Source organism: Cyclopterus lumpus, chromosome 14 (genome assembly GCF_009769545.1).
Source record: "Cyclopterus lumpus isolate fCycLum1 chromosome 14, fCycLum1.pri, whole genome shotgun sequence".
Taxonomy (NCBI): domain Eukaryota; kingdom Metazoa; phylum Chordata; class Actinopteri; order Perciformes; family Cyclopteridae; genus Cyclopterus; species Cyclopterus lumpus.
The window spans coordinates 6,983,119-7,010,973 of NC_046979.1; the positions used below are offsets into that span (position 1 = coordinate 6,983,119).

At 42.6% G+C, this 27,855-nt stretch overlaps 1 protein-coding gene across 1 annotated transcript; it reads right to left on the bottom strand.

Moving 5' to 3' along the window:
* Nucleotides 1–1,856: 1,856 nt before the first annotated feature.
* vps37d (VPS37D subunit of ESCRT-I) lies at nt 1,857–27,156 on the bottom strand. The gene is made up of 4 exons (XM_034550809.1): nt 26,875–27,156; nt 22,353–22,524; nt 9,700–9,782; nt 1,857–4,788 (listed from the first exon to the last, which is right to left on the bottom strand). The coding sequence occupies exons 1-4, from the start codon at nt 26,995–26,997 to the stop codon at nt 4,255–4,257; spliced, it is 912 nt and encodes a 303-aa protein (XP_034406700.1). The 5' UTR covers nt 26,998–27,156; the 3' UTR covers nt 1,857–4,254.
* Nucleotides 27,157–27,855: the final 699 nt, after the last annotated feature.

The window sequence follows — 27,855 nt, forward strand, 5'->3', positions numbered from 1 at the left end:
AACGACGCGACTCCAAAGCTCCATTGCGGGTGGAAAACATAAAAGTCTTGCGATCATTCAGCAGAAATCATTTTGGCTTGGAAAGTAGCCTTCACAGCTCGTTGAGGCCCGAGTCTTAATCAGCACAAACGGCGTCTCCGGAGATTTTATGATAATGGGCTCAAGTGAGTGTATTCAAGTTCACAGCCCTCCTTGGTTTCATGTAAAAAACAATACCAACTGTACACAGCAAGAATGACCATTTTCTGACCCTTGACATCCAGATATTCTACTATCAACAGCAAAATGAAATGAAGTATTAAAATGTTGCCAGAATCTCTAAAAAGAACAAATGACCCGTTTTCAGCTTTGTGGCAATGCTTTTTCCAACCGATGCTAGAGGCTTTTTAAAGAGTTTTTCTTCATCCTTCAAACATTCGTCAACACATCTGGAGATACGTGGTTTTCACTGGACAGGATGGGGATGAAAAACTGTCTTCTGAGAAGAAACTAAAGCTGTCAAGACAACTGATGTGGCGTTAAAAAGTACAATAAAAATACTTAAAAGTACAAGTAATTTTGCCGCGTTGCCCTTTAACATGAATTAACGATGACCTCATTAAACACGAGGCCTCTTAACCGTCATTTTTGTTGTAAATCCGTAAACTGTTCATACACGAGGCCTCCGATTTAGCCGACTCCCATTTAAAACACCAATAGTCCTCTTATTATATGACGATGCATTCAAATGCCAGCAGACGGTGGAGCAAATGAAGCGGTGGGCTTTGTTATTTCTGAGAGACGAGGTCAAAGATCAGAATTTCCCACAAGTTGACATTTCCCTTCGTGAGCCTCCAGCCACACATGCTGTTACCAACTGCAGCTGCCGAAACGCACGAGCCGGAAGTGACTCGACTTGGATATTATTAGCTCGTCTCCGCTCACTGCGACGCTGATCGGCTTTGACGTCGCTCCCCAATCATCTGCTACGAACGCCTGCAGCAGCCGCGGCTTTCCTTCATCTCGAGAATGCTGCAGATGCAAATCACCCGAGATGTTTCAGGGCGTTTGGCTCAGTGAGTGGCAGTATTTTATTTTGAAAAATCAAACAAAAAAAAAACGTTTGTTTCAACGTTCGTTTCTCCATGTCATTACTGCTCGTTTTGGGAGGAGCGAAGGCTGCTGGGATAAATCCTTAGATTAGATTAGAAAAAGAGACACACAATATAATAAGAGCGGACAAACAAAACCCACAGTTGCAGTAACAAGCACTTTACATTTCAAAAGGACATTTTCAAAACAAATTAAATCCCAGTTTTGTTTGTTTGTTTTTTTGTTTGTTTCAGACTCACTGAGCATCAACCGTTACAACCTTCATTCGGTTAAATCTCTCTGCAACAAGTGAATGAGGTGATTTGGTGTTACTGTGGTTATGGACTTGAGGATTTGGGGGCGGGGCAACATGAGATCCACCGAGTCCATCTGTGCTACAGGTAAAGAAGCAGCACTGCGTTGTTTTTTCCTGAGTGGACACAGAACTGCATGTTTGGTTAAAGCCAGCGCCCAGTTACACAGAACGTTGATGGAAGAACATCAGTCGCTTTCGTCGAGGAGGAGATGATGAAACACACAAACGTGAGAATCAATCAGTTCATCCATCAATAAGCGTACAGATTTCCCAAAAAATGTGAACTGTTCCCTTAAGGGAGTTGCAGGAAACACCTCAGATACGGGAGGCTTGTTCAAATATGGAGTGATTTCTTATTGATGTATATTTTAAAAAGGCTCTTCCTCTATTTATAATTTGGTCAAAGGCATGTAACTAAATAAAAGTAGTTGTACAAAAAAATGTAAAAAAATAGGACGAGGCAATAAAATCAAATATCCCGATATTTTTGACCAAATACCTCGATATCGATATTGTGACCATTTGGTGCTTTCACACAACATTTAAAACAATGAGATTTTTGGTATCTGAATAAAATGAGTATAATGACATCACGTTACTGTAATGCAGCCATTTAAAACCAGGAAAAGACAGTTATAACAGACAATATCGATATAATAATCAATATAATTGCCCAGCCCGAAATGAGACTAAAGGGGACTCACAATGCCAAAAAGAAAAGAATATTGCAAACAGCATCGTGCAGACGAACGTCCTCGGTACATTTCAATCACAAATAAAACAGACATTTTAAAGAATCCATTGTGTCTGTTAGTCATCATATTATAATAACATTTGACATTGGATCTGTAAATGTGGCAAACAAGCCGACAACTATTTTTAATCCAAATTAGTTTTATTTACAACCTGCCTGAACGTGTTCCTCACAATAAATAGGAAGTCAAAAAGAAAAACAAACAAATCAGAATAAAAACGATTTTTTTTTATAGCAGCTTCTTCGCAGTTTTCCCATTAGCAGCTGGGTCGAAAGGGATGAAACCTCAATTCATATCAGAAAATAAACAAACAGAAACGTAGAACAAAAAAAAAAAGCGTATTTTATTTTACCCAGAAATGTTATTTCTTTTTCAGCGTAGCTTCATTCACAGATCCCAGCAGTTACTTATTTATGAACGATGGCCACAACTATATAAGCAGAAGGCATTTTCACGCATTTTGTCGAGCTGTCGTAATCATGCACGTATGAGTTATTAATGAGAAATGAATGTTTGTTCAAGAGCAGAACCATCAAAAACTACAATCCAGAGCTCTTCCCTTTTAAATGCTTACGGATGAATGCAAAAAAAGAAAAAGAGAGCGATGATGAGAAGGAAAAAAACTCCTTAACCTCCTTATATTCATTCAACTGTGGGGTTTTTCAGAGCGCCAACATTCTCATAGAGATTAAATTCCCCTCACTCTTCATCTTCAGAAGGGGGGGGAGGATGAAAAATAGAAATAAAACAGGGGAGTAGCTCTTCATTTAGCACGGTAAACAAGAAGCTTTGAAGTCAGCCATTTAAAATAGGATTTACATGAATAAATAAACCAACACTGTTCATGAAATTGCACGAGAAGGCAGACGGCTTTTTTTTGGTGGTGGTGGAGGGGGAGGGGGCAAAGAATATTGACAGGTTATGGGAATTAATAATAAATACCACTCGCTCCGTTTGTGTTTGTTCAAACTTGATTATCAGCACTCGTGATCTTGGGAATGTTTGCAAGTGAAAAACAATGAGTTTATATTAAAACACAACTTTATTGATGTCCACGTTCCACTTTGATGAATCCTCTCGTCTCACAGAGCCTCTTTGTCCTGAAGAACAATGAGATCCTTTTAGTTTGTTTTTTGTTTTTTTTACTGAAGGTGTGCTTCACAACCGTGTGCTTCACAACCGGTGTAAAGTATATATATTTAAAAAAGTATAATAAAATCGAAAAATTATAAAAACGTTCCCATCTCAGGTTCATCTTTAAACTTTTACAAGTGATTAAACTTTTTTTAAATCACCGTTTTGTTGGCGGAGGAGAAAGAAACGCGACCGTCTTTGATGGCGCCCTCACAACTTGGTCCAGAAAGTGAGACATATTTATGTGAAAAGTTTTGTTACTTTAGCCTGAATGTTTATTCTCTACAGTCGTTTTGTTGGATCCCGCGGAACCGTTTACATGTCAGACACATGGTCGCTAAATGCCATTAAAACAAAAAGGTGAGGACCTCCAGATGCTAAACTTAAATTTATATTTGCAAAACTTAAACTTAAATTAACAGAACAGCTGGAGGACCTTTCTGAGAAGCAGCTGCTCCAACAGCAAATTCCCTTTCTTTAATGTCCACTATTCAGAGTTTATTTACGCTTATTTATCTCTCGCTAGATCGGTGCTCTCGCATGTTTATTGTGTGTTTTTGTTTGCATTAAATTAGGCATTTCTTTTGATTAAAATGCAAGAAATCTTGACGTTTAATGATTTAAATCACGAGTTTAGTAATTAACGCTGGACTCGATTCGCCGCTCCACATTCAGACGGTGGCGGTCGGACAGAAGCGGTACGTTCGGACACGACTGTGACCGAGGGAGGGATGACGGCGGGCCGCGAGTAACCCAAACGTCACTGCTTACGTGTGTGTGTGTGTGTGTGTGTGTGTCGTGGGGATGAAGAACAGAGACGGACGTCTGCGGTGCTGCCTGGATCAGTCTTAGCTTACGTGTTTGTGAAAGCCACTGTTTGGTTGCGTGTCTCAGAAGACCCGTCAAACCGGCTCCTCATCATCCTCCCTACTCCTCTTCCTCCCTCTCTCCTTCCTTCCCTCCTCCTCCTCATGGAGCTTATCGGTACGGCGGTTCGGGCTGTTGAGGGTTCGGCCTGTAAAGCTGCTGCACTCTCACCGGCCGCCCGTTCGCCGGCCAGCCGCCCGGTAACTGTCCGATGACCCTGAGGCCGACCGGCTGGCCGTGTCCCGTCAGCGGGGTGCCGGGGCTGAGGATGTGGGTCTGACCCAGCTGGGGCTCGGGCGGCGGGGTGCAACTTTGGTGGCTCGGCGCCGAGGCCGGGGGAGAAACGGGGTAATGGGGGAGGAGGATGGCGGGCGTGAGGCCGTAGCGGACCTGGAACACTCGGAGGGGTCCCTGCGCCACGAAGCCGTTGGGCCTCTGAGGCTCGCGAGGCTGCTCCGAGTCCCTCTTCACCTCTTTGCTCTCCTCCGCCGGCTTGGTTTTGCCCTGCTGCCGCTTGGCCCGCATGGCCTCCTGCATCTTCTCCGCCTGAGCCCGGCGGACGTGGTACGTCTTCCTGGAGCTTTGGAACTCGTCCAGGAACTCGTCCAGGCTTGCGTTCCCCTCCATGAACTTCTCCAGCAGCTCCTGTGAACAAATAAACCCACATCAGTGGACGGGGCGAGACACAAAGGGAGGCCTACCGCGGGCGTTCAAACAAACTCCTCGAAGAATGAAGAGGATTTAATCAGCTCGGGGATGTTTACCCGTGAACTTTGGCACAGTTTGACGGCTGTAATGTTTCACTGTAAGTAGGTTTCACACCGCTGACAAAATATCCGTGTGACGCAACTGTTACTTTTGGCCCGTGATCCGTCGCCATGTGTGTTCCCAGGATGTGAAGTTGTATTTGTGAAGTAATCACTGCACGTACCACAGAGATTGATTATAAGCCAATTCTGATTGCGTTTTACAGGCCTTGGACTGAAAAAGTTTTTTTTTTTTTTTATTCACATTCTGGGGGGAGAAAATATTCCGCTTTATGTGGGTTTGTATGCACTTGAGTCGTGAAGATACCGTTGGTTTTTCTGCGGTAATCTAATTTCTCGAGCCGTCATGTAAATGAGGTTTTACATAATCAGGGTGAGGGATTAGAGAGACACATTTCATGGTATAAACAAACTTCTTTTTTTTTTTTTTTTACAAAAACAAACGTTTCGACAAAGACTTTGTTCAGGTAAAGTATTGCTGTGAGATCAGCGTGGAGGGATGAAAGGAAACGCGTATTGTTTTTTGGATAATTTCATGCAAAGGCCGACTAAAAGTGAAACCGACACAAAGCTCTAAATTTGTTGGTTTTACAGCTTTTCTAATTGTAAATATCAGACACATTGATACTGTGAAGAAACACTGTTTAATCATCTCGTCTCACTGTGCAAATTAAACTGTATTTGTGGCTTAATAATGAAGGATTTTCCTTCAGAACATTATTTTTGTATGTCTTTTGTCTGATAAAGCGACGCGTTTCTATTATATACATATATCATCTTCCTGTGAATAAACTGATGTGAGACATTCACACTGATGAGAAACTAGAATAAAATGGCTTTACTTTGTTTGTGAATGAAAAAAAATGAGTGCATTTGTCATTAAATGATGAAAAATGAAAATGTATGTCTCATCAGCAGAACGAAACCCCCAAATATTCTATTTACTGTCATACAAGACAATAAAACAGAGCAATTACTCAAATTGGAGAAGCTTAAACCAAAGAAGTGTTACTAATTTGTTATCAATAAGTTGAATTTACTCCTCATTTCTCCTCAAGGTAGATCTGCCATTTGTTCCCTGACATGAAAACCAGTGATAATCTGCAACTAAAAGACTGATCTGGTGAATATTCACTCAACCAATAAATGATTTGGTCCACAAAGCGCTCAACACAGTGTCCATCGACTGGCCGCAACTCAAACATGTTCACTTTGAGAAGTTTCAATCGTCACATATTTGTCTTAAATGGTTCATCGATTAGAATAATTGTTGCCACCGATTTTGCAATCAATCGACAGGTTCCATCGTTTCCGGTCTAAACGTGTTAACCTGATTTCTCCCAGTGACCTTGTTTCTCCTCACAGACTGACCTGCTGTCCAACAGAGTCTTTTAATGAGGACTGGAACCTAGTTTCCTCCACACAGTGAAATACAAAATGCTGTTTAACAGGCACTGAAACAGAAGGAAAACTGCATTGAGGCTTGAAGGATACGTTTGATTTTATTCTTCTTATTGGTTTCTCTGAAAAAAAACTAATTAAAAGACGTGTTAGTCTGACTTCTCAATGCCGTCTGAGGCTCATTCATTCTACAAAAAAACCCTGAATCTTTTAAACGGGGTCACACATTGTTAGCAACATTTTAGCCAATCATGTTGGGGACTATTTTTAGCAGCGGATTAATACACGTTCATGACAGCAGGATGGTGTTTGTGGGATTAAGTCAAAATAAACTACAGCCAATGAAGCAAAAACAAGATTTTGGCTTGTTTTTTTCACAACAAAGTAGCTCTTTGGCATAAATCAGCCTTTATACACACACACAAAGAATACTTTTTATTGGGAGGTACATAGATTAAACAAAAAGAAAAAAAAGATACATTATCACCAGATTTATCCTTTAAAAGTGTGTTAAATTCTAAATTCAGAGCATCGACACAGCAACAAACAACTGTTTCCTCAGGACGCCTTCACTCTCTTTACAGAGAATTCAGTCACTCTCCCTCCACATTGTTTACATATGGCTCTCAACATGGCTGAGCCGTCGCCATGTTGAGAGCCGCGCAGAGACAGACAATCCCTTTCATCAAAGATGTGCTCAGAAGGTCTGAGAAGTTTAAAAAGGCCAAACCAGAGCCTAAGTGTTATTCTGACTCCTGCACTGGTCAACCACGTCCTGTGATTGGTTGAGTTTGTGATTTATTACATCTCCTCCCACTGCGTCTTCTCCAACTGTGTCGAGAGATTCTCCATCTGGCGTGGACGCCAGTAAATAACCTCAGGTCACAGGGAATGTTATTGGCCTTTATTGCCAACAGCTGTTACAGGCTCATTTAATTTTAATGTGTGTGTGTGTGCGTGTGTGTAAACAATAATCTGTATCTGTAAAATTAAATCTAAATAAAGCACAAAGCCACAATTGAATCTTGACGCTGATCAACATTAAAATACTTTAAAATAATCCTTTGAATCTGCTGTTTTTTTTGCAGATTTAAACTTGTTTATTGATCTGAATTTCATGCTGGAGAATAAATAGCAGATCAAAGTAGATGAAAATTCTGAATTAATTTCTTAGTCGAAAACTATTTTGGTAATTCATTAAACGTTTGTTTCAAATTCTCTGATTCCAGCTTTCCAAACATCAGCGCTTTTATTTATCTCGACAGCAAAGTGAATATTTTGGGGACATTTCGACATTTTATCCAGAATACTATGATATTCTATAAACGAAGCAGTTTATCAAATTAACAAATACCACATCAATCGGTCTTCCAAGTCTGTTTGTCTTTAATATTTAGATTCATAAATAAAAATGTAAATAAACTTGGTCATTATTTAGCGTTTAGTTTATGATTGGCAGAAATGTACCCGTATTAACAGCTAATTACAATGTGTTTATATTTCAGCTTCTCTGTTTACGATCCCCCCATTCACAGCAACATTGATCTCTGAAACATTAATACAAAAAAGTGTTTTTTCTTTCTCAGACTGAGGAAAGAAGAGACACTGTGGACAGATTTTCTGAAGGTTGTTTGTTCTGTACGTGTGTGTGTGTGTGTGCGTGACAGAAAGCGCACGACAAAAGAAAACATCCCTTTGGCAGCAGTGCAACATCAGTCTCCTCTTGGCAGTGATCTGGCGGCTTCAGCATAGAAAACAAAGCTGCGAGGTAAAACCCCAAACCGGTTTGCTCTCGGCGCGGCCTCAGCTCAGCACGAATCTGCAGCGACGAAGTCAAAACAAGCTCTGCTTGAAGGCTGGAGGGTCATTTGACTTGATTTTCTAAACGAGCGCCGAGGACAACGAGACAAAAGCTGCTTTTTCCTTCATCCGGGTTTTCGTGTTGGTACCTGGTGAGGAATCCTCCCAACGAGGAGGCTTCTTCGACTGCAGGCAACGGAAGAAGAAGGAGAAGAAGCCGCCTTTCTTTGAGGCCGTGGGAACACATGCTCTTTTCAGATTTTCACCGTCACATTGGCTTTGATTACGTCTTTGTGAATTCTGATAGATGTTTTGGGATTTGAATCTGCTGCATTTCTTGTGACAAAACAACAAAAACAAGATGGTTTCTTTTTTCTCTCCCCCTCCTCCCCCACTGAAGCAACGGCCCTCAATCAGAGGAGATCAGAAGAGAGAGTCCCAGAAGAAGGGACATGAGAGAGAGATATCAGGTCTGCTGAAACACAGAGCCTCAGTGAGACGGAGATGCGTTTTAAATAGGAAATGTAAAGTGTGAAATAACAGGCCGAACGTCAACCGACCTCTTAAACAAATGGACGGAGGACGTGCGAGGCTGCTCGGCATGTGCTGGTTGTCGCTAAATCAATCAGCGGGACAGCCGCTCTAATGAGTCGTGCAGGTATTGATCGGCGCCGGGGGAGGTGTGCAGAGCGGATCAATCCCAGCTCGGAGCCGTGGCGAGGGTTTCGTGATAGAGGCCAACACAACATGCAGGACCGCTTGTTAATGCGTCGTGATGGTTTTTAAATTGGTATTATTGCATACAAAGACAAATGCAGACTGTCCAAAGATAACGGTTTTATTCCTTGGCTCTACCTTCATGTGTTCACACAGAGCTTTGCACACAGGGAACATCCATAAAGTAATAAAATGATATTAATTGAACAACATTAAATTGATTTTTATAACACTGAATGAAAGAAAAGATGTTCGGGGGAAACATCAGAAATGCTCTGACTGTGTGAGTGGGCGGGACTTTATGTGCGTTTGATTGACAGCTTAACCAATTGGGAGACACAATGAGAACCGCTGCCAACAAACGTTGAGCATCAAATCTGAACAATGTTTACACTTGCAGCGATATTTTTAAGCGGTTTAAATTCCTATCTATTTGATTCATTATAGCCATCTTCTGATTTTATATTCAAGCCCCTTCTTCAGTATTGAGCAATTGCCATCTGGCCCCCAAGAGAAATCACCATTTAGTAAAAAAAAGACGCAGAGAATGGCAGCTAGCCGTTTGTTCCACAAGCCTTAAACCGGTACAAATCTGAACGTGGGATTGGCAGAACACATGTGCAGTGTGTAGACAGGTTTCTGCAGAGGTGGGAGTGGGCTTAGTCACTCACTGTATGTACATGCATCGTGTCTTTGGAGATCATGTTGCACAGAAGTGGGAGGGCTTGACTGCAGGCTTTTCAAGAATCATGTGCTGCCAAAGTGACGCAAGACCGTGTTTGATTCTCAGCGAGAGCACAACAGGAAGAAAGCTCCACTTTGCTTTGGGGGAAACGGGGAGGGGGGTGTGGTGGTGGTTGACATCTCTTACCTCCGAACGCTCCTCGGCACCAGCCACCTCCTCCTGCAGGACGTTCTGCGCCGTCTGCAGGCTGTGCTTCTGGACGCGAGCCCCTGCAACGACAAAAGAGACACAGCTTGATGCATTGCAGAGTGAGGGTGAGACGGAAGAAGAATCCAGCAACCAGGAAAACCACAGCATAAAAGAAATAGTTTCCGAATCACAAAGAGCCACGAGGGTTTGTGCTGGCGAGGAGCTGGTGGCGGCGGTGATGGCGTGGATGGCAGTTGGCTTGATAAAAGGGAAAACGGGCATTCAATATTCAACTTTTGGCTCTTCTGAGAAGCTGGTCTTAGTTTGGCTTGACCACGAAACTGAAACCCATTTCGAAGTCTCCTTTTTGCCATCAACTCGCATTACTTTCTCCGATGCACCAATTGATCCCCCCCCCCTCCCCCCGCCCCCGTTTACAGTCAATAAATCTATAAAACTTAAATAAACGATTAATTATCCAAGCTCTCTTTGATGTCGAGCCTCATCAAATTTGCCATAGAGCTCTGTGTTTGTGTTCACACGCAGATACCGCATCTGAATTATTCATGTTCGCGTCAATATAATAAAACAAATGCACGGCAGCTCTCAAAACCACATCGCCTGTAATCAGCCGCAGAACGTTCAGCCCAGCTCGCATCAGCTTTATATCCGGGTAAAGGGAGCGGGGACGGGGTGTCGTTTGGTCGCCGTGACGCTGAAACCGTCAGGAGAGTCTGGATGCTCGGGAATGAAATCATCTTTTAGCAACCTCAACATGTTCCCAGATCAGAGTGTTGGCATTACCGACAGGAACGAAAGGCCAAAACTACAAAGAATGTGACCCGAGCTGAAAAAGAAAATGAAGGAAAATCCTGAGAGCTTTGAAATAAAATAACCCAATGTTACTCATATTAAGGACAAGTTGTCAGGATGTGACTTAAGTTTAATTCAAACAAACATTTGTTGAATCTTGAACAGTGAGGCGCCTCGGGGGTTAAGGTGCCCCAACATGAACCTCCGACTTCATATGAATGCAGGATTATGGAGTGATTTCCTTGTCTTCTCTCTACTGCTAATAAAGCTAATAAAACAAAAAGGCTTTAGAATTTAGAAGTGAAGCTCATCGAAGAATTTAAAAAAGGCACTTTAAAACCATTAAGGCCCGGGTTGCTTAAATCACACTCCTGTGTCTTTTACTTCCCGAGGACATCATTAAAAGACGCTCCTTATAACCCCAAAACGTACTTGGGAATAATTCCGTTTTTAAATTTTCTTCAGAATCAAAAGTAGCCTGAACATACATGACAGGAACTGCTCATACCTAATTCTGTATACATTTTTTGTGATAATTTGCCAATATAAGAATAAACATAGGCTCTTAAATTGCTCTTGTATAGTTTTCTTTTTACTCCTGTTATTTTAGTCGTATCTACCTCCTGTTGTCAATTGTTCCACTTTCTCCATCTGTACTTTCTGTGCTGAGTTCCCCCACCGGGGTTCAATAAAAGGCTGATCTTATCTCCTCTTCAACAAACGGGGCAAAGCTTATTTTATTATGACACAAATTAAACAAATTCACACTGGCTTACATATACAGGAGGCCCCACCAACACATCGTCTGTGCGACGACCATCAGAGAGAGGGCGAAAAAAAAAGGTCCACACGGCCTGCTTGATGAATACGTATAATAAGTGTAGCACGCCGCACCATGTGTTCACCTCCTGGGGAATCGCGGTCGGTCATCATTATGAACAAGCTTGACCCAGCTGACTGCAAAGTGTGTCTTGCCCCTCCAAGAGACGCTGTGACAGACCCGCCCCCTCCCTCCCACGAATCAGCCCGAGTTCAGTGGAGACCGAGGGGCAGATAAAGGTCACAGTAATGACTAATAACTATGTAACCTCGGAGGGGGAGTGTGTGAGGATGGGGAGGGAGAGATCTGGTAAAATGGACATTGTGTGCAAGCTGATTCTCTTTAAACGTTCTCTGCATTGTCGCTGAAAGTAACGCACGTTTACAGTTAAAAAGGTTTCCATGTGGGAAAACGCGTTGCTTTGGAAGAACCTCACAGCACGTTCCGCTTCCTCTAACCTTTAGCATTAATAATCCATTGCTCCGCGCTACATCTCAGCGGTCTGGCCATCATTGTGTGAAAGAAAGAAAGAAAAAAAATAAAGCTTGCATTAAGGAACGGTCTCGTTCGTGGCCCCCTCGACGAGGCAGATGTGGGGAGATGGGGGGTGTAATGAGAGGTGACAGCCAGGCAAACAAATTCTCCTTACAGCAGCTGTATGTGACCTACATATGAGGAGGGGGAGAGTGGCGGGGCGAGGGTGGGGTTGGACTTGGAGGCTAGCGCAGCCTATATAGCTGCACTTATTCCAGTGAATGGTGATGGAGAAACACGTTTTCGTCTGGGAGCAGACATGAGATGATGAGGACTCGTGGAGCTTAGTTTGTGACTAAAGGACCGTTTCACTCACGCAGTCCGTCGCTGAAATGCCCAGAAACAGTTCCTGGTTGGTGTGAATTAGAGCAGAGATGGATATTCACAGCAATCTGTTAACACTAATCGTCTGCACTGTTCACACTACACAACTTTCACACTGGACAGAACGCCATAATGTTTACACTACACAACTTTCACACTGGACAGAACGCCATAATGTTTACACTACACAACTTTCACACTGGTCAGATCGTTGCACTGTTCACAGTTCAAATACAAAATGAGCCTCAGAGGGCTTTACAAACTGTACACATACGACATCCTGTCCCGGGACCTCACATCGGATCAGAAAAAAAGAAAACACACTACAATAACTTACACAAGGAGGAATCTAACGATGATGTCTGCTCTAAAAAATTTAAAAAAGAAAGAAAAAAAAGTAGCCTCGTCACAAAAACAAAGTGACACTGGGGATGTCGTTCTTGTTGATGTTGCTGTCGGCACACATGTTCACATAAAAGGTTTCCACCCTTACTGAGTTCGAGCAGGTCTCCTCTTAACCCGTGTCTCAGGCTCTCATTGGCTGTCGCTCCCCAACAGGTTCATTTATCTAGCCCGACTCTCTCGTCTCTGATCTCCAAAACAAATCGGTGCAGTGTGAACTAGGCCTGAAGAGTCTCCTTGAGATGTTGTGACATTTTGTGATTTATCACCTTGTTGTCGTTTTTTTTTTTTACATTAAGCGACCAAACTATCAAATCAATCATCATTGATAATTAAATCAAGGAAATAGATTTTGGCTGAAAAACATGCTACCTTGTGTTCTTCAACAAGGCTGACGGTGTAAATCCCCTGTGGTGGCCCATTGAAGGTGGTCATTACATAGAGACAATATACAACTATTTGGATGGAACAAACATACTGACAGATTATTTTTCCACTGGGGTCAATGATATCCACAGCTCATTTCATTCAAACGTGAAGATACTTCGCCAGGGACCAGAGTGCTCGTCGGGGGAGGTTTCTGAGTTGTTGGAGGCGCAAGATAAAACCAAAGCTATTCTGAATTCTGTTCTGGGAACAAACGGGCGGACAGATGGACCAACTGGCATCACCTCGCTGTTAAAAGGGTCAGTTCACGAAGCAGAAACTATGGGCTAGTTGGGCAGATTTCTTGTGAAGAAATAGTCCTCATGAATTATGTGTGTTGTGAGGATTGTCAGCGATTATAACAAAAGTCGCTGTTCCTGTTTAATTTGTAGATTGTGAGGACCACAAATTAAATCCCCATTGAACCTGGACAAATGGAACTCAAACTATATAAAATCAGTTGAAATATATTTTAGAGGTAGATTAATAAAAGTACAAACTATGCGACATTGTCGTTACGTACTATTTTGATATTCAAATAGTCATTTATTTCTGTAAAATTCTATATCTAAATAATGTATAAATTAATCTAGAAAATAATCCTCAAATTAATCTGTAATAAAAATAATCCCTGATTGCAGCAGTGGATAAATTACTTTGGTGAACATTTTCTTTTGGAAGTTATCTACTATTTTCACAAAACACAAGAAAACAAATTAATGGATTGAATAATGAAAATAATATTTAGCTGCAGCCTGAATATTCACATATGTGGATCAATCGAGATATAATGAAACTTAACAGTTTATTGAACTGTTAATGTATGAATGAATATGTGCTTGCTTTGAACAAAGCCTCCATTAATGTCCTGGACTTTGTCACGTCCGCGGCTCCAGACTGGACCAAACAAATCAAAAACACGTTTAAAAGAAATCATGGACTGCATGACCCACAACACAACAATGGGATCGGGCCTTCAGGCACCGGTTCCCCTCGAGCCCCCCCCCCCCCTTCCCCCCCGACTGTCGAGGCGTGCAGTGCGGTCAGGTTTCAGAGTCAGCATTTAAAACCCTCTGCAGCCATCTGAACCCAAACCTCTCTGTGTTCTTGGAGGACTGCGGGGAGGAAAACATTGATGGATGTGACAGTTGCAGTTACCGTGCTGGGCCGAGCAGCAACCTCTCGGCAAACAGCTGATGCCAACATGTTAGTAGACCATGCTGGAGCTGGAGGAGACCTCAAGGGAACTCGGAGATAAGAGTACACAGTACATTTTTTAATTGTCCCAGGTGGCGAGAGAGAGAGGCTCGGCTTACTACTTGTAATCTCCTGTGTCTCTGCTGTAATCTGGTCATTTAAAAGCATTCTTTTTAGAGAATGATAAATACTACCAAAAAGGCGAGGAGTGGACGGTTGAAGTCACGGTTTGAGGAGGCCGATTGGACCCAAAATGGAGGACTTTCCTTTTCTTATTTCATGCTTATTTTGTTCTGCACAACTATTGTGAAGTCCAAACAGAAACCGTAAACGAACAAAAGCATAAACCGGGACTTCCAGCCACACATTTATTGACCCGTGATCTAATAAACTTTGATTTGTAAGTGTTCATTTAAAGTACATTTGATGTGTGTGAGGGAGCGAGAGACATATTGAGCAAGACCTAGTGGAGGTGAATAATCATGTTATATTCATTTTCGGTCCGGCTCGTATGGACACACGGCTCGATTTTAATTTAAAAGGCATAAAGGACTGGCTGAAGTGGAATATTGATCGGTGGGTGTGGTGATTATTAATTAACACTCTCAGCCAGTGGCTTCGCTGGTCTCGTAGCTCTGAGCCAGCTGTGTAAACCCCAGTGACACAAAGGAAGAAACCCGAAAATCATGTCGCTGTCTGGCTGGTGCGGAGTGGCACGACGTGAACACACACACACACACGCAAATCTGCAGCCAGAGGCGGAACTTAATTAGCATAACGTGTGTTGAAGCCGTTCATAAGGTTGCATCGAACCGATGCAGTTTCAGTCACAACTCTTTTGTCTGTCATCACATCGTAACCGATGCGATAAAACAGCATTTAAATGAAAAAAAACACGAGCTCGCTAATCAGATCACTTCCGCTTAAACAAGCAGGAGAGTGAGTTACAATAATGGCCCTGTGTGTGTGTGTGTGTGTGTGTGTGTGTGTGGTTGCTCTGTAGCAGTTTGGTGTTATTTGCATCCGATTTAATGAAGGTAAACACAGCGGATGGCTGAGAGTAATGGCATTACACCGCTACACTGCCGCTCCAACCTCCGAGGCTTGACACATCTGCTCTGTTCAGACAGCTGTTTTCATACAGCAGAAATCAGCTGTGGACAACAGACACAGGGAGAATTTGTGTATGGATTAAATATTTTTTGATGGCTATTTAGTAGATACTTGTAGTAGATGTGTTTCACTTCGACACTTAAGTTACATTAAAGTCCCTTATTCCCTCTGATGATGCTTTTCGTGCAGCACGCGGATCGATCACAAAGAGTGAAGCGCTTAGAGACTTTTGCATGCTTCAGAAATGTCAGGAAATTACTCAATGGCATTTTCTTACAGCGTCCGCTGTCGCCCTCTGAGCACAACAGATTTCCACGCTTCACGCCTGACCTGCCACCAACATCGTCTCCGGACGATCAAAGTCTTTGAGCGATATCAATGCAACTGACTGATGGAGCGCCAGCTGGAAACCACACGAAGACGCCACGGGTCGATCACACACACACACACACACACACACACACACACACGCACATACACACGCACACACGCACACAAAAAAAGCCTCTAGCTCTACAGCACCGAGCGGTTTTGAGAAATCAAGTGAATAAATGCAGTTTAACGTGCCGGGACAGCGTTCTGCTGCCGATTATACACAAAATAGGTCATGGTATTACAGATGGGGGCCTTGCGGGGCACGGATGTATCGGAGGCTTGAAAATTAGCCAGCGAGTCAGCAGTGAATTACACCCCTGCGGCGCTCCGGCCTCATGTTTGTCCTCCGCTGACACGGCGCCATATCACGGCAGACCTGAGAGGCTTAGTGTTTGCATCCAACACCAGTGTGATAACAGCTTCACAGCTCTGCGCGGAACCAACTGACACCAACGCTTTCAAGTTCATTTGAGAATCGGGGCTGAAAAATAACACATTTGGAAACACATGATATCTGTGTTATTAAATGACTTCTGTTATTTTCCGCGCACCCGGTGGTGTTTGAGTCGAGTGACGATGTTTACTCTGTTCAACCATTGCTGGTCAATGCAGCGTTTTAAAGACAGCTGTCTGATGCCAGAACTCATGTTTCTACGAGGGGAGAGAGTCGTTCTGACATCTTCACACTCGATCGATCTTGCAACATCTTTTTTTTTATTTTCATTCCCGAGCGGAAAACCAAAGTTCCTGCCAGTCTTTCTTCCATGTCACTGCTCACTCTATTGTCGGTTAGTGGAAGGGCCGAGCGGGAGTTTCACGCTGTGCCTCCAAGTCAAACCCCCACAGTACGAGTGTCTCAACAATGTAGTATGAATGGCAGTGTGACTGGGACTGAATAATCAATGAATTTCATATAAATGATGGTTTGAATGAGCCAAGAATTTAATTTGCGACTCACATGATTAATAGCGTCTTAACGAGCCGAAGCAAGTGACAGTTTGAGCCGGAAAATATGGATTTCACAGGTGATAACTGTCGCATTTGGTAAGCAAACCTGCAGACAAGGTTGCGTAAATTGGGATTATTCTATATGGCCGTTATTCACAAAGTGGCTTCAATCAAACATCTGAAAATACACTGTGAAATTCCCGCACGTTAGAGGCCTTTAACGTCTCACAATAAGGACGATGACTGATGACTCATCTAATATAATCTAATTAGATATTACTTTATTCATCCCCAGGGTGAAATTTCTTGAAGCAGCAGCAAACATGTTTACAAATATACAATAAAATAAAATAGCAGGGCATATTACATTTAAGAATTAACAATAATGATGTGAGTAACTACATCCCCACACCCCTCTATTTTACATAGAAAACCAGGACATGTGAGGTATTAAGTACAGTTGTTGATGGATTGTTGATGCTTTTTTTCACGTTCGAGGCACTTAAATTCACAGAGAAGAGGCCCTTCAGCCCAAATTCTGGGTTTTAGTTCCTCTTTAATATGCGTGCCGCTGTCTGAACTGTTTACACTTGACGGTTTTGACAAAGAGAGACAGGACAGGCTGCTGTGTATCATCCGCCCTGCTGAGAGGCTTCAAGGACGCTAAAGCAAGCAAGAGAGATTGTGGCCGACCGCTCTCATCCTGACCTGGACAAAAACAGTTTTGAGTCCCTTCTGGCAGGAGGCTGAGGTCCATCAGGACCAAGACCTCACGCCACAAGAACAGTTTCTTCCCGTCGGCAGTCGGGCTCATTAACAGAGTCCGGGTCCCCCACTGACGGACTGTCATCCCCAGGACAATTTCCTACCCGGTCACTCCCCTGCGTGTCAACTTTGACTGATGTTGCGCAAATCATTTGCAACATCAGAGGGAAAGATCATTTATCATATTAATATTTTTAAAAAACATATTTAAATGAATGGTGTGGTTTTTGTGGGGATCCATCTTGAACAAAAGTTGTTTTCTCAAGTCTTAAACCTCAGATATAGTGTGACGGTCAGGACTATGATATTTAATTTGCAATGGAATTTCATACATTCGCCGTAAACAAGTATGTTTACAGAAATAGTAAACATGTTTGATTTTTCTACATTTTGATTAATTGCGCAGTCCTCTCAGCATGTTAACTTAATGTTAGCTGAAGCAGCTCCAGAGCAGAGCTGTTAAAACACTGTAGTTCATTAACATAATAGAACCTGCGTAGCTGTTGTAATCGATTAAATGAGTAATGTTACGTATATCACTGATGAAATATTCTAGAAAACGTCAGCTAAATTGGCAAATTTTGCCATTTAGGAATTGGCTTTTATATGAGAAACCCAGATGGGGGTTATTTTACACAAAATACAAACTATGTTGACCACAAACAGATGGTTTTGATCTTCCTCAAATCAACACTTTCTGGCTTCCCACTAGCAAATTAGCCAATTATGTTGGAGTGCAGAACCGAGCTGAGAACGCCTCAAGCGCCTGGGTTTTTTGAGGGGGAAGATAGGAACTTTACCCCTGACAGCTTCACCATAACACCCCTCAGTATGGGGAAATCTGACCTGACAGCCAAGCGCCTCATAAATATAAAAAATGTCTACAGACGCGAAGAAACATTCAGATCTTTTACACCCTTCAAACCCACAAGCGATTTGAGTAAAATGCTTTCACTCAAATCCGAAGATGGAAAGCCCCAAACAGAAAGATCTGTTTCTAGACAGCAGACATGCACTTAGCTCTCTGGCTGCACAATAAGTCAGCTACCCAGAGGAAGTGAATATTTAAAAAAAAAAAAAAAAAAAGTCTCGCCTAACAGCTCCCATTCATCTTTGAAGGCAACAGAAAGCTCATAATCCCACTTTGATGACCACACCCTACATCACAAATACAAGAATGAAAATAAGATGGAGCAAGAACAGACCTGCAGCCACATGAGCAGATGTTGACCTCTACTTGTCCTGAACTGGTGGGATTGTGGAGTATTTACTGGGTGGTCGGTGGGTTAAAGGTTTGATTTCATATTATATTTTCACATATTTTGTTGTCACAAGAATATCTATACACTATTTTTAATGTAAAGCATGGATTGGCAATTACAGGGGATACTGAAGGAATTGTAACAGACAAAAGGTGCTTGTCAGCAGACTGAGCTGATAAAACATGAGGCTGTTGTGTTGAATGGTGTTAAAGTCTCACACTATTTTTTAATATGGTCTTCGTCACAACAGGGAAGAGGTACGCTACTCGGCCGGTTCACAACAATCTGTTGGACGATATATTTTCTTAGATATAGTTGTGATATTATTATTTTAAGACCATTTTATGCCACTGAAATAATTGTATTATAATAGCATACTATAATAAAATATAATATAATAGCATACAGTGCACTTTTTAATCTTAAGAATATGCAGGCATTGGAATCGAGCTGTGAAATAATATAAAAATATACTGAATAAATAAACGGAAGTAGAATAAAAACACACAACCAAAAGAATTAAAATATGCATTGAGGCTCAGTTCACAAAAAAATATGCAAAGTCTTATAATTGTATAATAAACTGCCGTTTATTGTGGGTAATCTGTTACCGCGGTCATGTCCAGATATTGAACAATATCTCCATATATGGTCCACTTTCCAGGAGCCATTTTAATCCACTTCATTTATCGTTGAGATTGGAGGATAACTGTGGTTAATACAAATAACGCCACAAAATATTGCAGTATAGGAAATGTCTCTTGCCTTGGAAGTAACCCTGGGTTAAGCTACGACTGTAGGTCATAAGCAAGTTGGCTATTCCTGCTTACACGTATACACTTTTGCATGTATTTTTGGTTGGAAACCACAATCAAAACTCGTTGCATAGAGTTTTATTCTTACAACAGCCCCATCCGAACACCTTCGACATGCATGGAAAACGCCCTCACCTGAAATACCTGTATTAATAACAGTTTTTTAATATGGACTCCTAAATACACAGGAGCTCGTACTCTTTGATTCATAGTTGGTGACACCATTTGCAGATGTTTTAAATAGCACATGTCGCTGTACCAAAAATATCTTCCAAGTGATCTGAAGCTGTCAACACGTGACCCGTTTAAACATTCAATAGAGGCCCGAGGCAAAATAGACACCTAATCCTGCTTTTCTATATCTCAGTGATTTTTTTTTTTTTTTTTAAATTCTACATTTTTGAAGTCCCAAAATGTTTACACGTCATGTCTGCAGAAAAGTTTTTATTCTACAATACCCTCTCTTACAAATACAATTGCATCTAAAGCAGTATTTTTAAGGTTACGTTAAAGTACAGCATTTCTTTTTCCGGTAACGTCACCACAGACACTAAGTTTGTAACATTTATTGACATTAAAACCTTTGAGTTTGCCGCTTTAAGGCACTTAAAGCCTTTTGTTAGGGTTTCGGGAAAGATCGTGGTTTTGGTTTGATATTGACAAACGCAAGAGTGACTCCAAGCACAAAACCTACTTCATTAACATTTAAACAAAACCACAATCCTTCCCTCAACACCAAAGTGCTTTTGTTGCCTCAGGCGCCAAAGTCCTGCGCTTTGTACGCCCACCACACACCACCACCCTTCAACAAAACGGGGCAGGAAAACAATGCTGGTGGCAACCGCAAATTAAGAAGATGTATGAAAAGGTTTCTAAGAAACAGGGTTGCTTTAAAAGAACAGGGTCACCTGTTTGTGTGAAGCATAGACTGTATAAAAGAAGTGGACGTAGTCATGGTGACGTCTTTGCGGACTGACGTTTTAAAGCCTCAAGTTCGGCGGTTTCGTCGTCGCCATCTTGCATTATGGCCATCGCCATGATGTTTTTTTTTCAGAAGTGACCATATTAGGACTGAGGAGGAGCGACGTAGAGATGCAGTATACGTCACCATGTAGCCCCGCCCTAAAGCATACCTTGCTTTATGGTCTGTTTGACTCTAAATGACCATCATTTACTAAATGAATATCATGCTGTATTGAAGAAGACTTGAAACCATAAACTCTGTTGTAACTGTTTACTGAGGGAATAAATCCAGAAGTAGAGTCATTTTCTCCTAAACTTCAATACAACCAGGGGAGTCGCCCCTGGTGGTCAGTAGAGAGAATGACGGTTTTAAGACACTTCCGCATCCGCTTCACTCGGCATAACCGCCTGGTGTGAAGGGGATTATTTATCTTTTATCTCAAAAGGTTTAGAAGTCAGTGCCGATGATCAGCAACAAGGTTAGCGACAGAAAGAAGCAACTATCTGTAACTGACGGTAAAAAACTCCCCCTGGGAGCAACAACCTCGACTCGGCTCAGCTTTTCTCTGATCACAGCTCAACGTCCACCAAACGGCAGGATGCATTTAACAGCACAGCTGTCTCCCCTGATCCACTCCACAGTGTATCTCTGCTGCGAGGCCCTTCTTCATTCATCTTTTTTCCCCCTCTTCTCCTCCCTTGTTGCTGCAAATGAGAATCAGATGCTTAGCAGGAGGAAGGACAGACCCCCGCCCATCCGGCTTTGCTGGGGAGGTGGGACAGCATCTGTGTAACACTCTCGCACACATCGACAGGAAGTTTAACATTCCACCCAACTTCCATCACCGTCCGGCAGCTGAGGCACAGAGATTCTGGCAACGTCTTTTCAGTACAGTGAACCGAGAACTGGGGGGGCCTGCTGCTCCATAGAAGCTCAGACTAAACAGTCATAAATAAGTAGCAGTTGACATTACGTCGGGTAATTAATGCAGCGGGATTTATTTTATCACCTGCTCTCGGCTTGGCTCTGTACACGGCAAAGGAATTTCTAAAGCTTGCCCTGAGAGGCTTAAAATTTAGAGCTGAGGCTTAAGAAGACATCCTCTGGTGCTGCCCTATAGCTGCCCCATCAAAAGCATGACTTGCCCTCAACAAAGACAAGGCCCCTTTCACCGCGCAAATTCCTTGACAACTGCTGCAAGCTTCCTGCTGGCATTTGATATGCTCCGTTTTCGTTTCCCATGACCAAAAACTGCAGTCGCGCTGAGCGGTTGAAGGCTTGTCTCGCTGACGCTCTGAAGCTTTTTTTTCCTCCTCTCCTCGCACACTCCCTGCGATGCGAGACGTCCCATCGCTCTCTGCACCAGCGAGAGTGTCACCGCGAATCAGAAGCGATTGAAAACGTTGCTTTCGGAGTCTCAGTTGAGGGCGGTTTGTCTGCAACTGCGAGTTAAGACGACGAGGAGCCGCAGTGGGACGTCGCAAAGACTTTCAATCCGAAGTGTTGAGGGGGGACGCAACCGCCCCTTCTTTTGATTCGTTTTCACTGACGTCCGCTCAAAACCTTATGAGAGCTCTGTGGCCGTTTAAGTAAATAACGGCGACAACAATAGTCCGCTGTTCAGGGTCATTGAGAAACAGAAGAATGTATTTTAGTAAGAGGAGCATTTCAGTGCTGCACATTCACTTAGCAAGGCCACATTTACACAACCAGTGACCTTGTCATCACACCCACACTCCTCGACTTACGTCTCGACAGTTATCGTCCACTGGCATCCCGGATGAAACCAGACACACACACACACACACACACTCAGACACACACACATACACACCCCTTTCCCCCCCAACTTCCTCCTCCTCTTTGTCTCTTTAGCGCTGGGTCAAACTCACCAAGCTGACTCTGTTTTTCACAGCACGTGGTTGCCAGGTTGGACAGTTCCCGGTATTTCACCGCCAGTTGGAGTTTGCCGTTACAGAGGCGGGGTCGCCGGGTGAGGCTGTCCTCAGCCAGGCTCCGATTGGTCGTCTGCAGCGTCTCCCTGTCCACTTGGAGCTCCTGAAACTGAGCAGAAAGTACAATGTCAACACATGTCAGATTAGTATATCACGCATGCGGTTCAGCGGTGTAATTATCTACAGGATGTTAGAAATCCTTCTCACATACACGTGGATTAGGCTTTTATTTTGAAGGATACATGTTAACTGTGTGGGAATACATGTGTTTTCATATATACGGAAAGCTTTGTGTGTTAAGAGATGATAAAAACCTTGTTTATCTTTACTGTATGTGTGTTTATGTTTGCTTTACTTCCTCCGTTTTGCACTCTTCTAAGCCGTGTTTACTGGTGATTAGAGTTTTATGGCATTTTCTCAAGCAAATACATGTGGGGACTTGTCGCTTTTCTCTATTCTATATCCTTGATACTGGAAGACGTCACGTTGAGCTCTGGGAAATTGTTTTTAGTGTTTTTTCACTCTTTCCTGTCATTTTATAGACTTTGGTGATTTTTTAGGGTGCATAATGCAAGAGAGACCCTGTGAATGTGTTGTGTCCCTCCCTCTTACGGTGTCCTCCGAGGGACCTATTTTAGAAAAGAAAAAAGTACAGTAGTCATTGGCAAACGATGTATCTTCTTGAGCTGGCTAATGGGGACAGGACACCGAATCACCTGAAGGTGAAGAGCACCTGCTGAATGAGGGAAGAGGGTTCATCGGTCACATTCGCGGCAGCCATCATACCAAAGCACTGCTTCTCAAACCACCGGCACCAACACTGGTCCAACAAGACTTGGACTTCAACAGAGGTACAATCTCCTCAACTCCACCTGTCCTCTTAGATTATTATTATTATTATTATATACATAATGATAGACGTTGATGATAAATGTTATCTCTAATATCAACTGCTGCCTGTCATCTTAAGACTTTTAAAGTAGGTCGCTTTTGAAATTATTTTTGGCTTGCAAATAGACTTTTTTTTAAAGAAGTCAAAATCAAAGTGTATTAGAATAAAACCCGTTAAGCCTTTGTGGTGTTGAGCTTGAGAACTATGCTTTTTTTTTAGGAAAATAAGCTTTGAGAGCTAGAAATGTCAACAATGAGGCAAACAATGAGTATGAATAACATATCCGTCAAGAGGGTCATCTTTCTGCAGAACGAGTACTTTAACACTTGGTACTTTAAGTGCATTTTGCTGGACTTTTACTTATGCAGGACTTGTATTGGAGTATTATTACACTGCTGTACTGGTACTTTTAATTAAAGTATTGCCACTGAAAAACTGGACTTTATTTAAAAAGCCTGTAATATTTCATGTATCAAATAGAAACACTGGGCCCGAAAAAGTAAAAATGATTTATGGTCAAAGGTCACATATCTAAATGTCTATTGGTTAAACATGCTGTTGGGGGTCTGAGAGATGATCGTCTGGGTTTGTTATGTGTAAATGGTGGCGGGGCGGGGGGGCTGATCGCCATCACTAGACCATAAGAAAGCTATAAATTATTCAAATGAATGCCACACCCTCGAGGTCATCAGCACGGCTGTAAAGAAACTGCCTGTGTCTCAAGACGCTGACACAAAGCCACTTTGTGAGCATCCCGCCGTAAAAAAAAAAAGAAGGGAAAAAGATCTGAATGCTCTTTGACTGCCCCATCAAGTCGCAGCATTCCTATGACTTGACCCAGCCGGATACTTTTCCCTTGCTCGATTGCTTTCTTTCAGCAGTCAGTCACTGTGCGGTGTATCTGTCTCACATTTTACGGCGTCATCAGAATGATGCGCAAGTCCCAAGTTTAAAGGAATTTGCAGTATGTGCCCCGAAGTCACAGGAAGGCTGAGAAAGAGATGCTAAAAACACTGCTGTTCCTTCTGAAGAAACGATAACGCAGTCATTGGCCTCACTTTTTTCTAATAAGCGGTCCAAACGGACGCTGCATTTCCTGCTTTGGCTAGTACACCCCCCACCCTCCCCTCCCCCTTTACCAAACAACAGCTGCTGCAGTTTTCGGGGAGTGAGTGGCTGTAAAGTCGGGCTGACAGCGTTTACCATCGCTGACAAATGACACTCTGGGAGCACTTAAGTGTTTGGAGTCCTGCATCGACGACTGTGGCTCAACATGTCTGACCACGTTACAAACGCACAAAAGAGGGGCTGCTCTTTCATCTTGAGAGATGCTCCAGCTTAATTAGGCTTCTGCAGTCCGAGGCCGTCAGTTTAACTTTCGGTCCGAGGTGAAAATAGACGGTTTCACGGAAGTCTGTTTCATGATAGGGAATTCTTCATATGACGTCTCAGCTGATCTTCGCACCGTTTGAGATGAGTTTAAAGCAGCTGTGTTTGATGTATTTACATTTATTTTGTACATCATTAAACACCTATGCGAGGTGTGTAAAGGTGTCGGAATTATGATCAACCTGCTCATCATTCAAGAACATATCTTCATCAACTCAAAAGCATTTAGCAGAAGACCCAGATTTCTCACCAAAAACAGAGCTGAAAAGAAGGGTGAATGTTGACTTAACGTTCATGAAGTGAACAGTAACACAACTGCTGCATGTGTGAACAGGCAAACAGTTCATCGATCAACATTATGCGATATTATGTCCGTGTTTACAGCTGGTTATTGCAGTTTGTTGCCTTAATTTGTTATGCAAATAGCCATTAAGTTGTTTTTTTTTTAAACGGACACGTGCCTCTATTGGTTGTTTATATTTGTATCTCACATAATGAGATGGATCCTGTAAAAAGTAGAGTTTTTGCTTTTGTTTCTTGTGATTTTTAAGAAGAAAGAGTCTTGTGTGCGTGTTTTAGGTCATTAATGAGAACACGGAGAACGCTCCTCGATGAATCATCGTGGGTGGTTTACATAATGTTCATCATAAACATGAGATTAATGAAGCGGCCCGGCTCCCAGGAGCCCACACTGAGAAGAGCCGCATGAAACCAGCCCGCTGTGGTGCCATACAGTACATGTTTCATGTACAGTGAAGTAGATTACAGAACAGTGAGAGAAACACCCTCTGCAACAAACACAAGCTCTTTATTGTTAGTGTATGACGGACAGATAGTTGCTAAAACACCACCAAGCTGGTCACAGAAGGGGGAGGGGGGTGTATTGTATGACCTCTTGATGAGACCACTGTGGCTCCATCATCCCCATTCAGTCACAGCACCAGGTTTCAAATGTCACATCCTGGGCGTCCAAGAACTGGGGATGAGTAATGTCTGCCTTTGTTTTGTTTTTTCTCACAGCAATAATCACAGGACCTTCGGCTTTTTGGCCAAAGGTGGTTCTCAAAATTCATTATTTAATCCCCTCGGACGCACAATCACGGTGAGAACATGCATGAGAATGACGATCCCACCCAGGGTTTTGTTTCCCTGAACACGCACACACACACAGAGCTGGGAAAGACATGCATCTGAATCCTGACTGCGATGCCTTTTCTGTTTGAGCACCCCCGCAAAGGCAAACTTAATCAAAATGGGGCCCACGGAAAAGTTTGGGGGAGCCACTGGTATCTATTCTCGTATGTGTGTGTGTGTGTGTCGGGGAGGTCATCATGTAGCCCCGAAACGTGCCTACACCGAGAGTAATGCACGTGGATTTCCTTTTTTTTTTTTAAATTATTTGCCATGCCAATACTCAAAGCTACACTCATTCAAGCATTCGTCTTCTGGTGTTTTCTGATGGCCAAAGGGCCGCTGCTCAATTCGGGATTAGTCCCGACGCACCAAGACGCCACAAAACTACACTTTTATTCAGAATTAACTCCTCTCGCTCGCCGTCTCTTTTTTTAAAAAGCAAAAGAGGACTGAAGACGACCAGTTTTAGAAGTTGAAATTGCAATAAAATAAAGTCTCGCTGTGACTACTGAAGTAATGCCGAATGTAACAGTATACCTTAAGAAGTGTATTGATAGTCTACCTCGCGAGCATGTCCTCTAAAGGATGAAGAAACTCTTAATTTACCGTATTTTTTTTAAATGGGAGTTTGTAGTAAGCACATAACAGCGCGTATGGAAGGAGGGGGGGGGGGGGTCTCTCCAACACCTCGCTATGATGCTTCCTGCACAATAAGGACGCTTGTAAAATAAAACGGTCTCTTTCACGGACCCCTTTGTGTTTCAGCTTCGCTCCAGTAACTATTAATTCACCGGAAATATTAGGGGCGCCGGGGGGTTCGTGGAAAACGAAATTTAGAAAAATCCGACCGCTCGCCACGCAGACAATCGATGAGTCGCGTCAGGCAACCCCCGCACGTTAAAATGACTTAAACGCCAAAAAAAGGGGGGGGAGGCAAGTAAAAAGCCTGAAACCGCGCCGTTAACGGGAAAAGAAAGCAGCTTGAAATATAGGATTAAAGCAGCACTTCGGCTCTTTTAAAAAGGGAGTGTGGGGGGGGCTTACCTTTTCATTGAGCCGAAGGATTTGGTCCATTTTGTCGTCGTTTTGTAAAAGCTCCCTCAGCTCGCTCGTGCTCAAAGCCCTGTAGCCGTCAGGACACGTGCTCGACTCCTTCAAGTTGGACATTTCCCTTTTTTATTATGTTGTTATTCCTTTTTTAAAAAGCGGCTGAGGACGGTTCAGGAGACATAAAAGTCCGCACAGCGGTCACATCGCGCTCACATTGGAATGCGATGCGATCAGCCCGCATGCAGCAGCGTCAAGACGGACACCAACCCCTCAACTGCGACACTTCCGGTGAGCGCCTTCAAAATAAAACAACCCTTTTCTGCTCTCAAGAGTATCTGGCAACACTTTCCCCTAATATGTACTGTACAGGTAATTACAGGTTGTTTTTTTTAACATTTGAAAACAGATATATGTTGCATATTTTTATTTATTTATTATTATTATTTGCTGACATCTTTTTTTTTACTAATTTTCTCCTGCTATGTTTATTGGTATGCACCAAAATACCAAGACACATTTAATGTGCGTGGAAATGAACAATAAATTAGAAAAAAACAGCAGACAATTTAAATAACCGTTAAGATGTTGTCATGCATTTTAAAAGAGCAAAGAAGTACAATGAGATAATATACACCTTTATCAAACCCCAGAGGGGAAAGTCATTGCAACAATGGCAATTATCAACATCACCACTTTCACTAGTATACCATTAAATATAGCTAAAAACATGAGCTCCATTGTTTCATGGATTTGAACATCTTTATGTTTTATATATTACATCATGGTTTGTCCCATAGCATCCTTTGAAGCATCGTTATTGCGACAATTTAAAATACTATCCTTACAAATTATGTTTTATGTCAACAGGGACAACTTCAGGTTGCAACACTTTACACTTGAGTAATCAAGATATAATAGGTGGAACAGTACAGTATGGTAGTAATACAGGTTGAAAAGTGTATATGCAACAAATCA

Excerpts from the sequence above, each read along its gene's own strand:
- vps37d (XM_034550809.1), bottom strand. The coding sequence starts at position 26,997 with ATGTCCAACTTGAAGGAGTCGAGCACGTGTCCTGACGGCTACAGGGCT. Across the intron at positions 9,783-22,352 it reads TGAAAAACAGAGTCAGCTTG|GGGCTCGCGTCCAGAAGCAC; the intron begins GTGAGTTTGACC and ends TTGTCGTTGCAG. Across the intron at positions 4,789-9,699 it reads GTGCCGAGGAGCGTTCGGAG|GAGCTGCTGGAGAAGTTCAT; the intron begins GTAAGAGATGTC and ends ATTTGTTCACAG.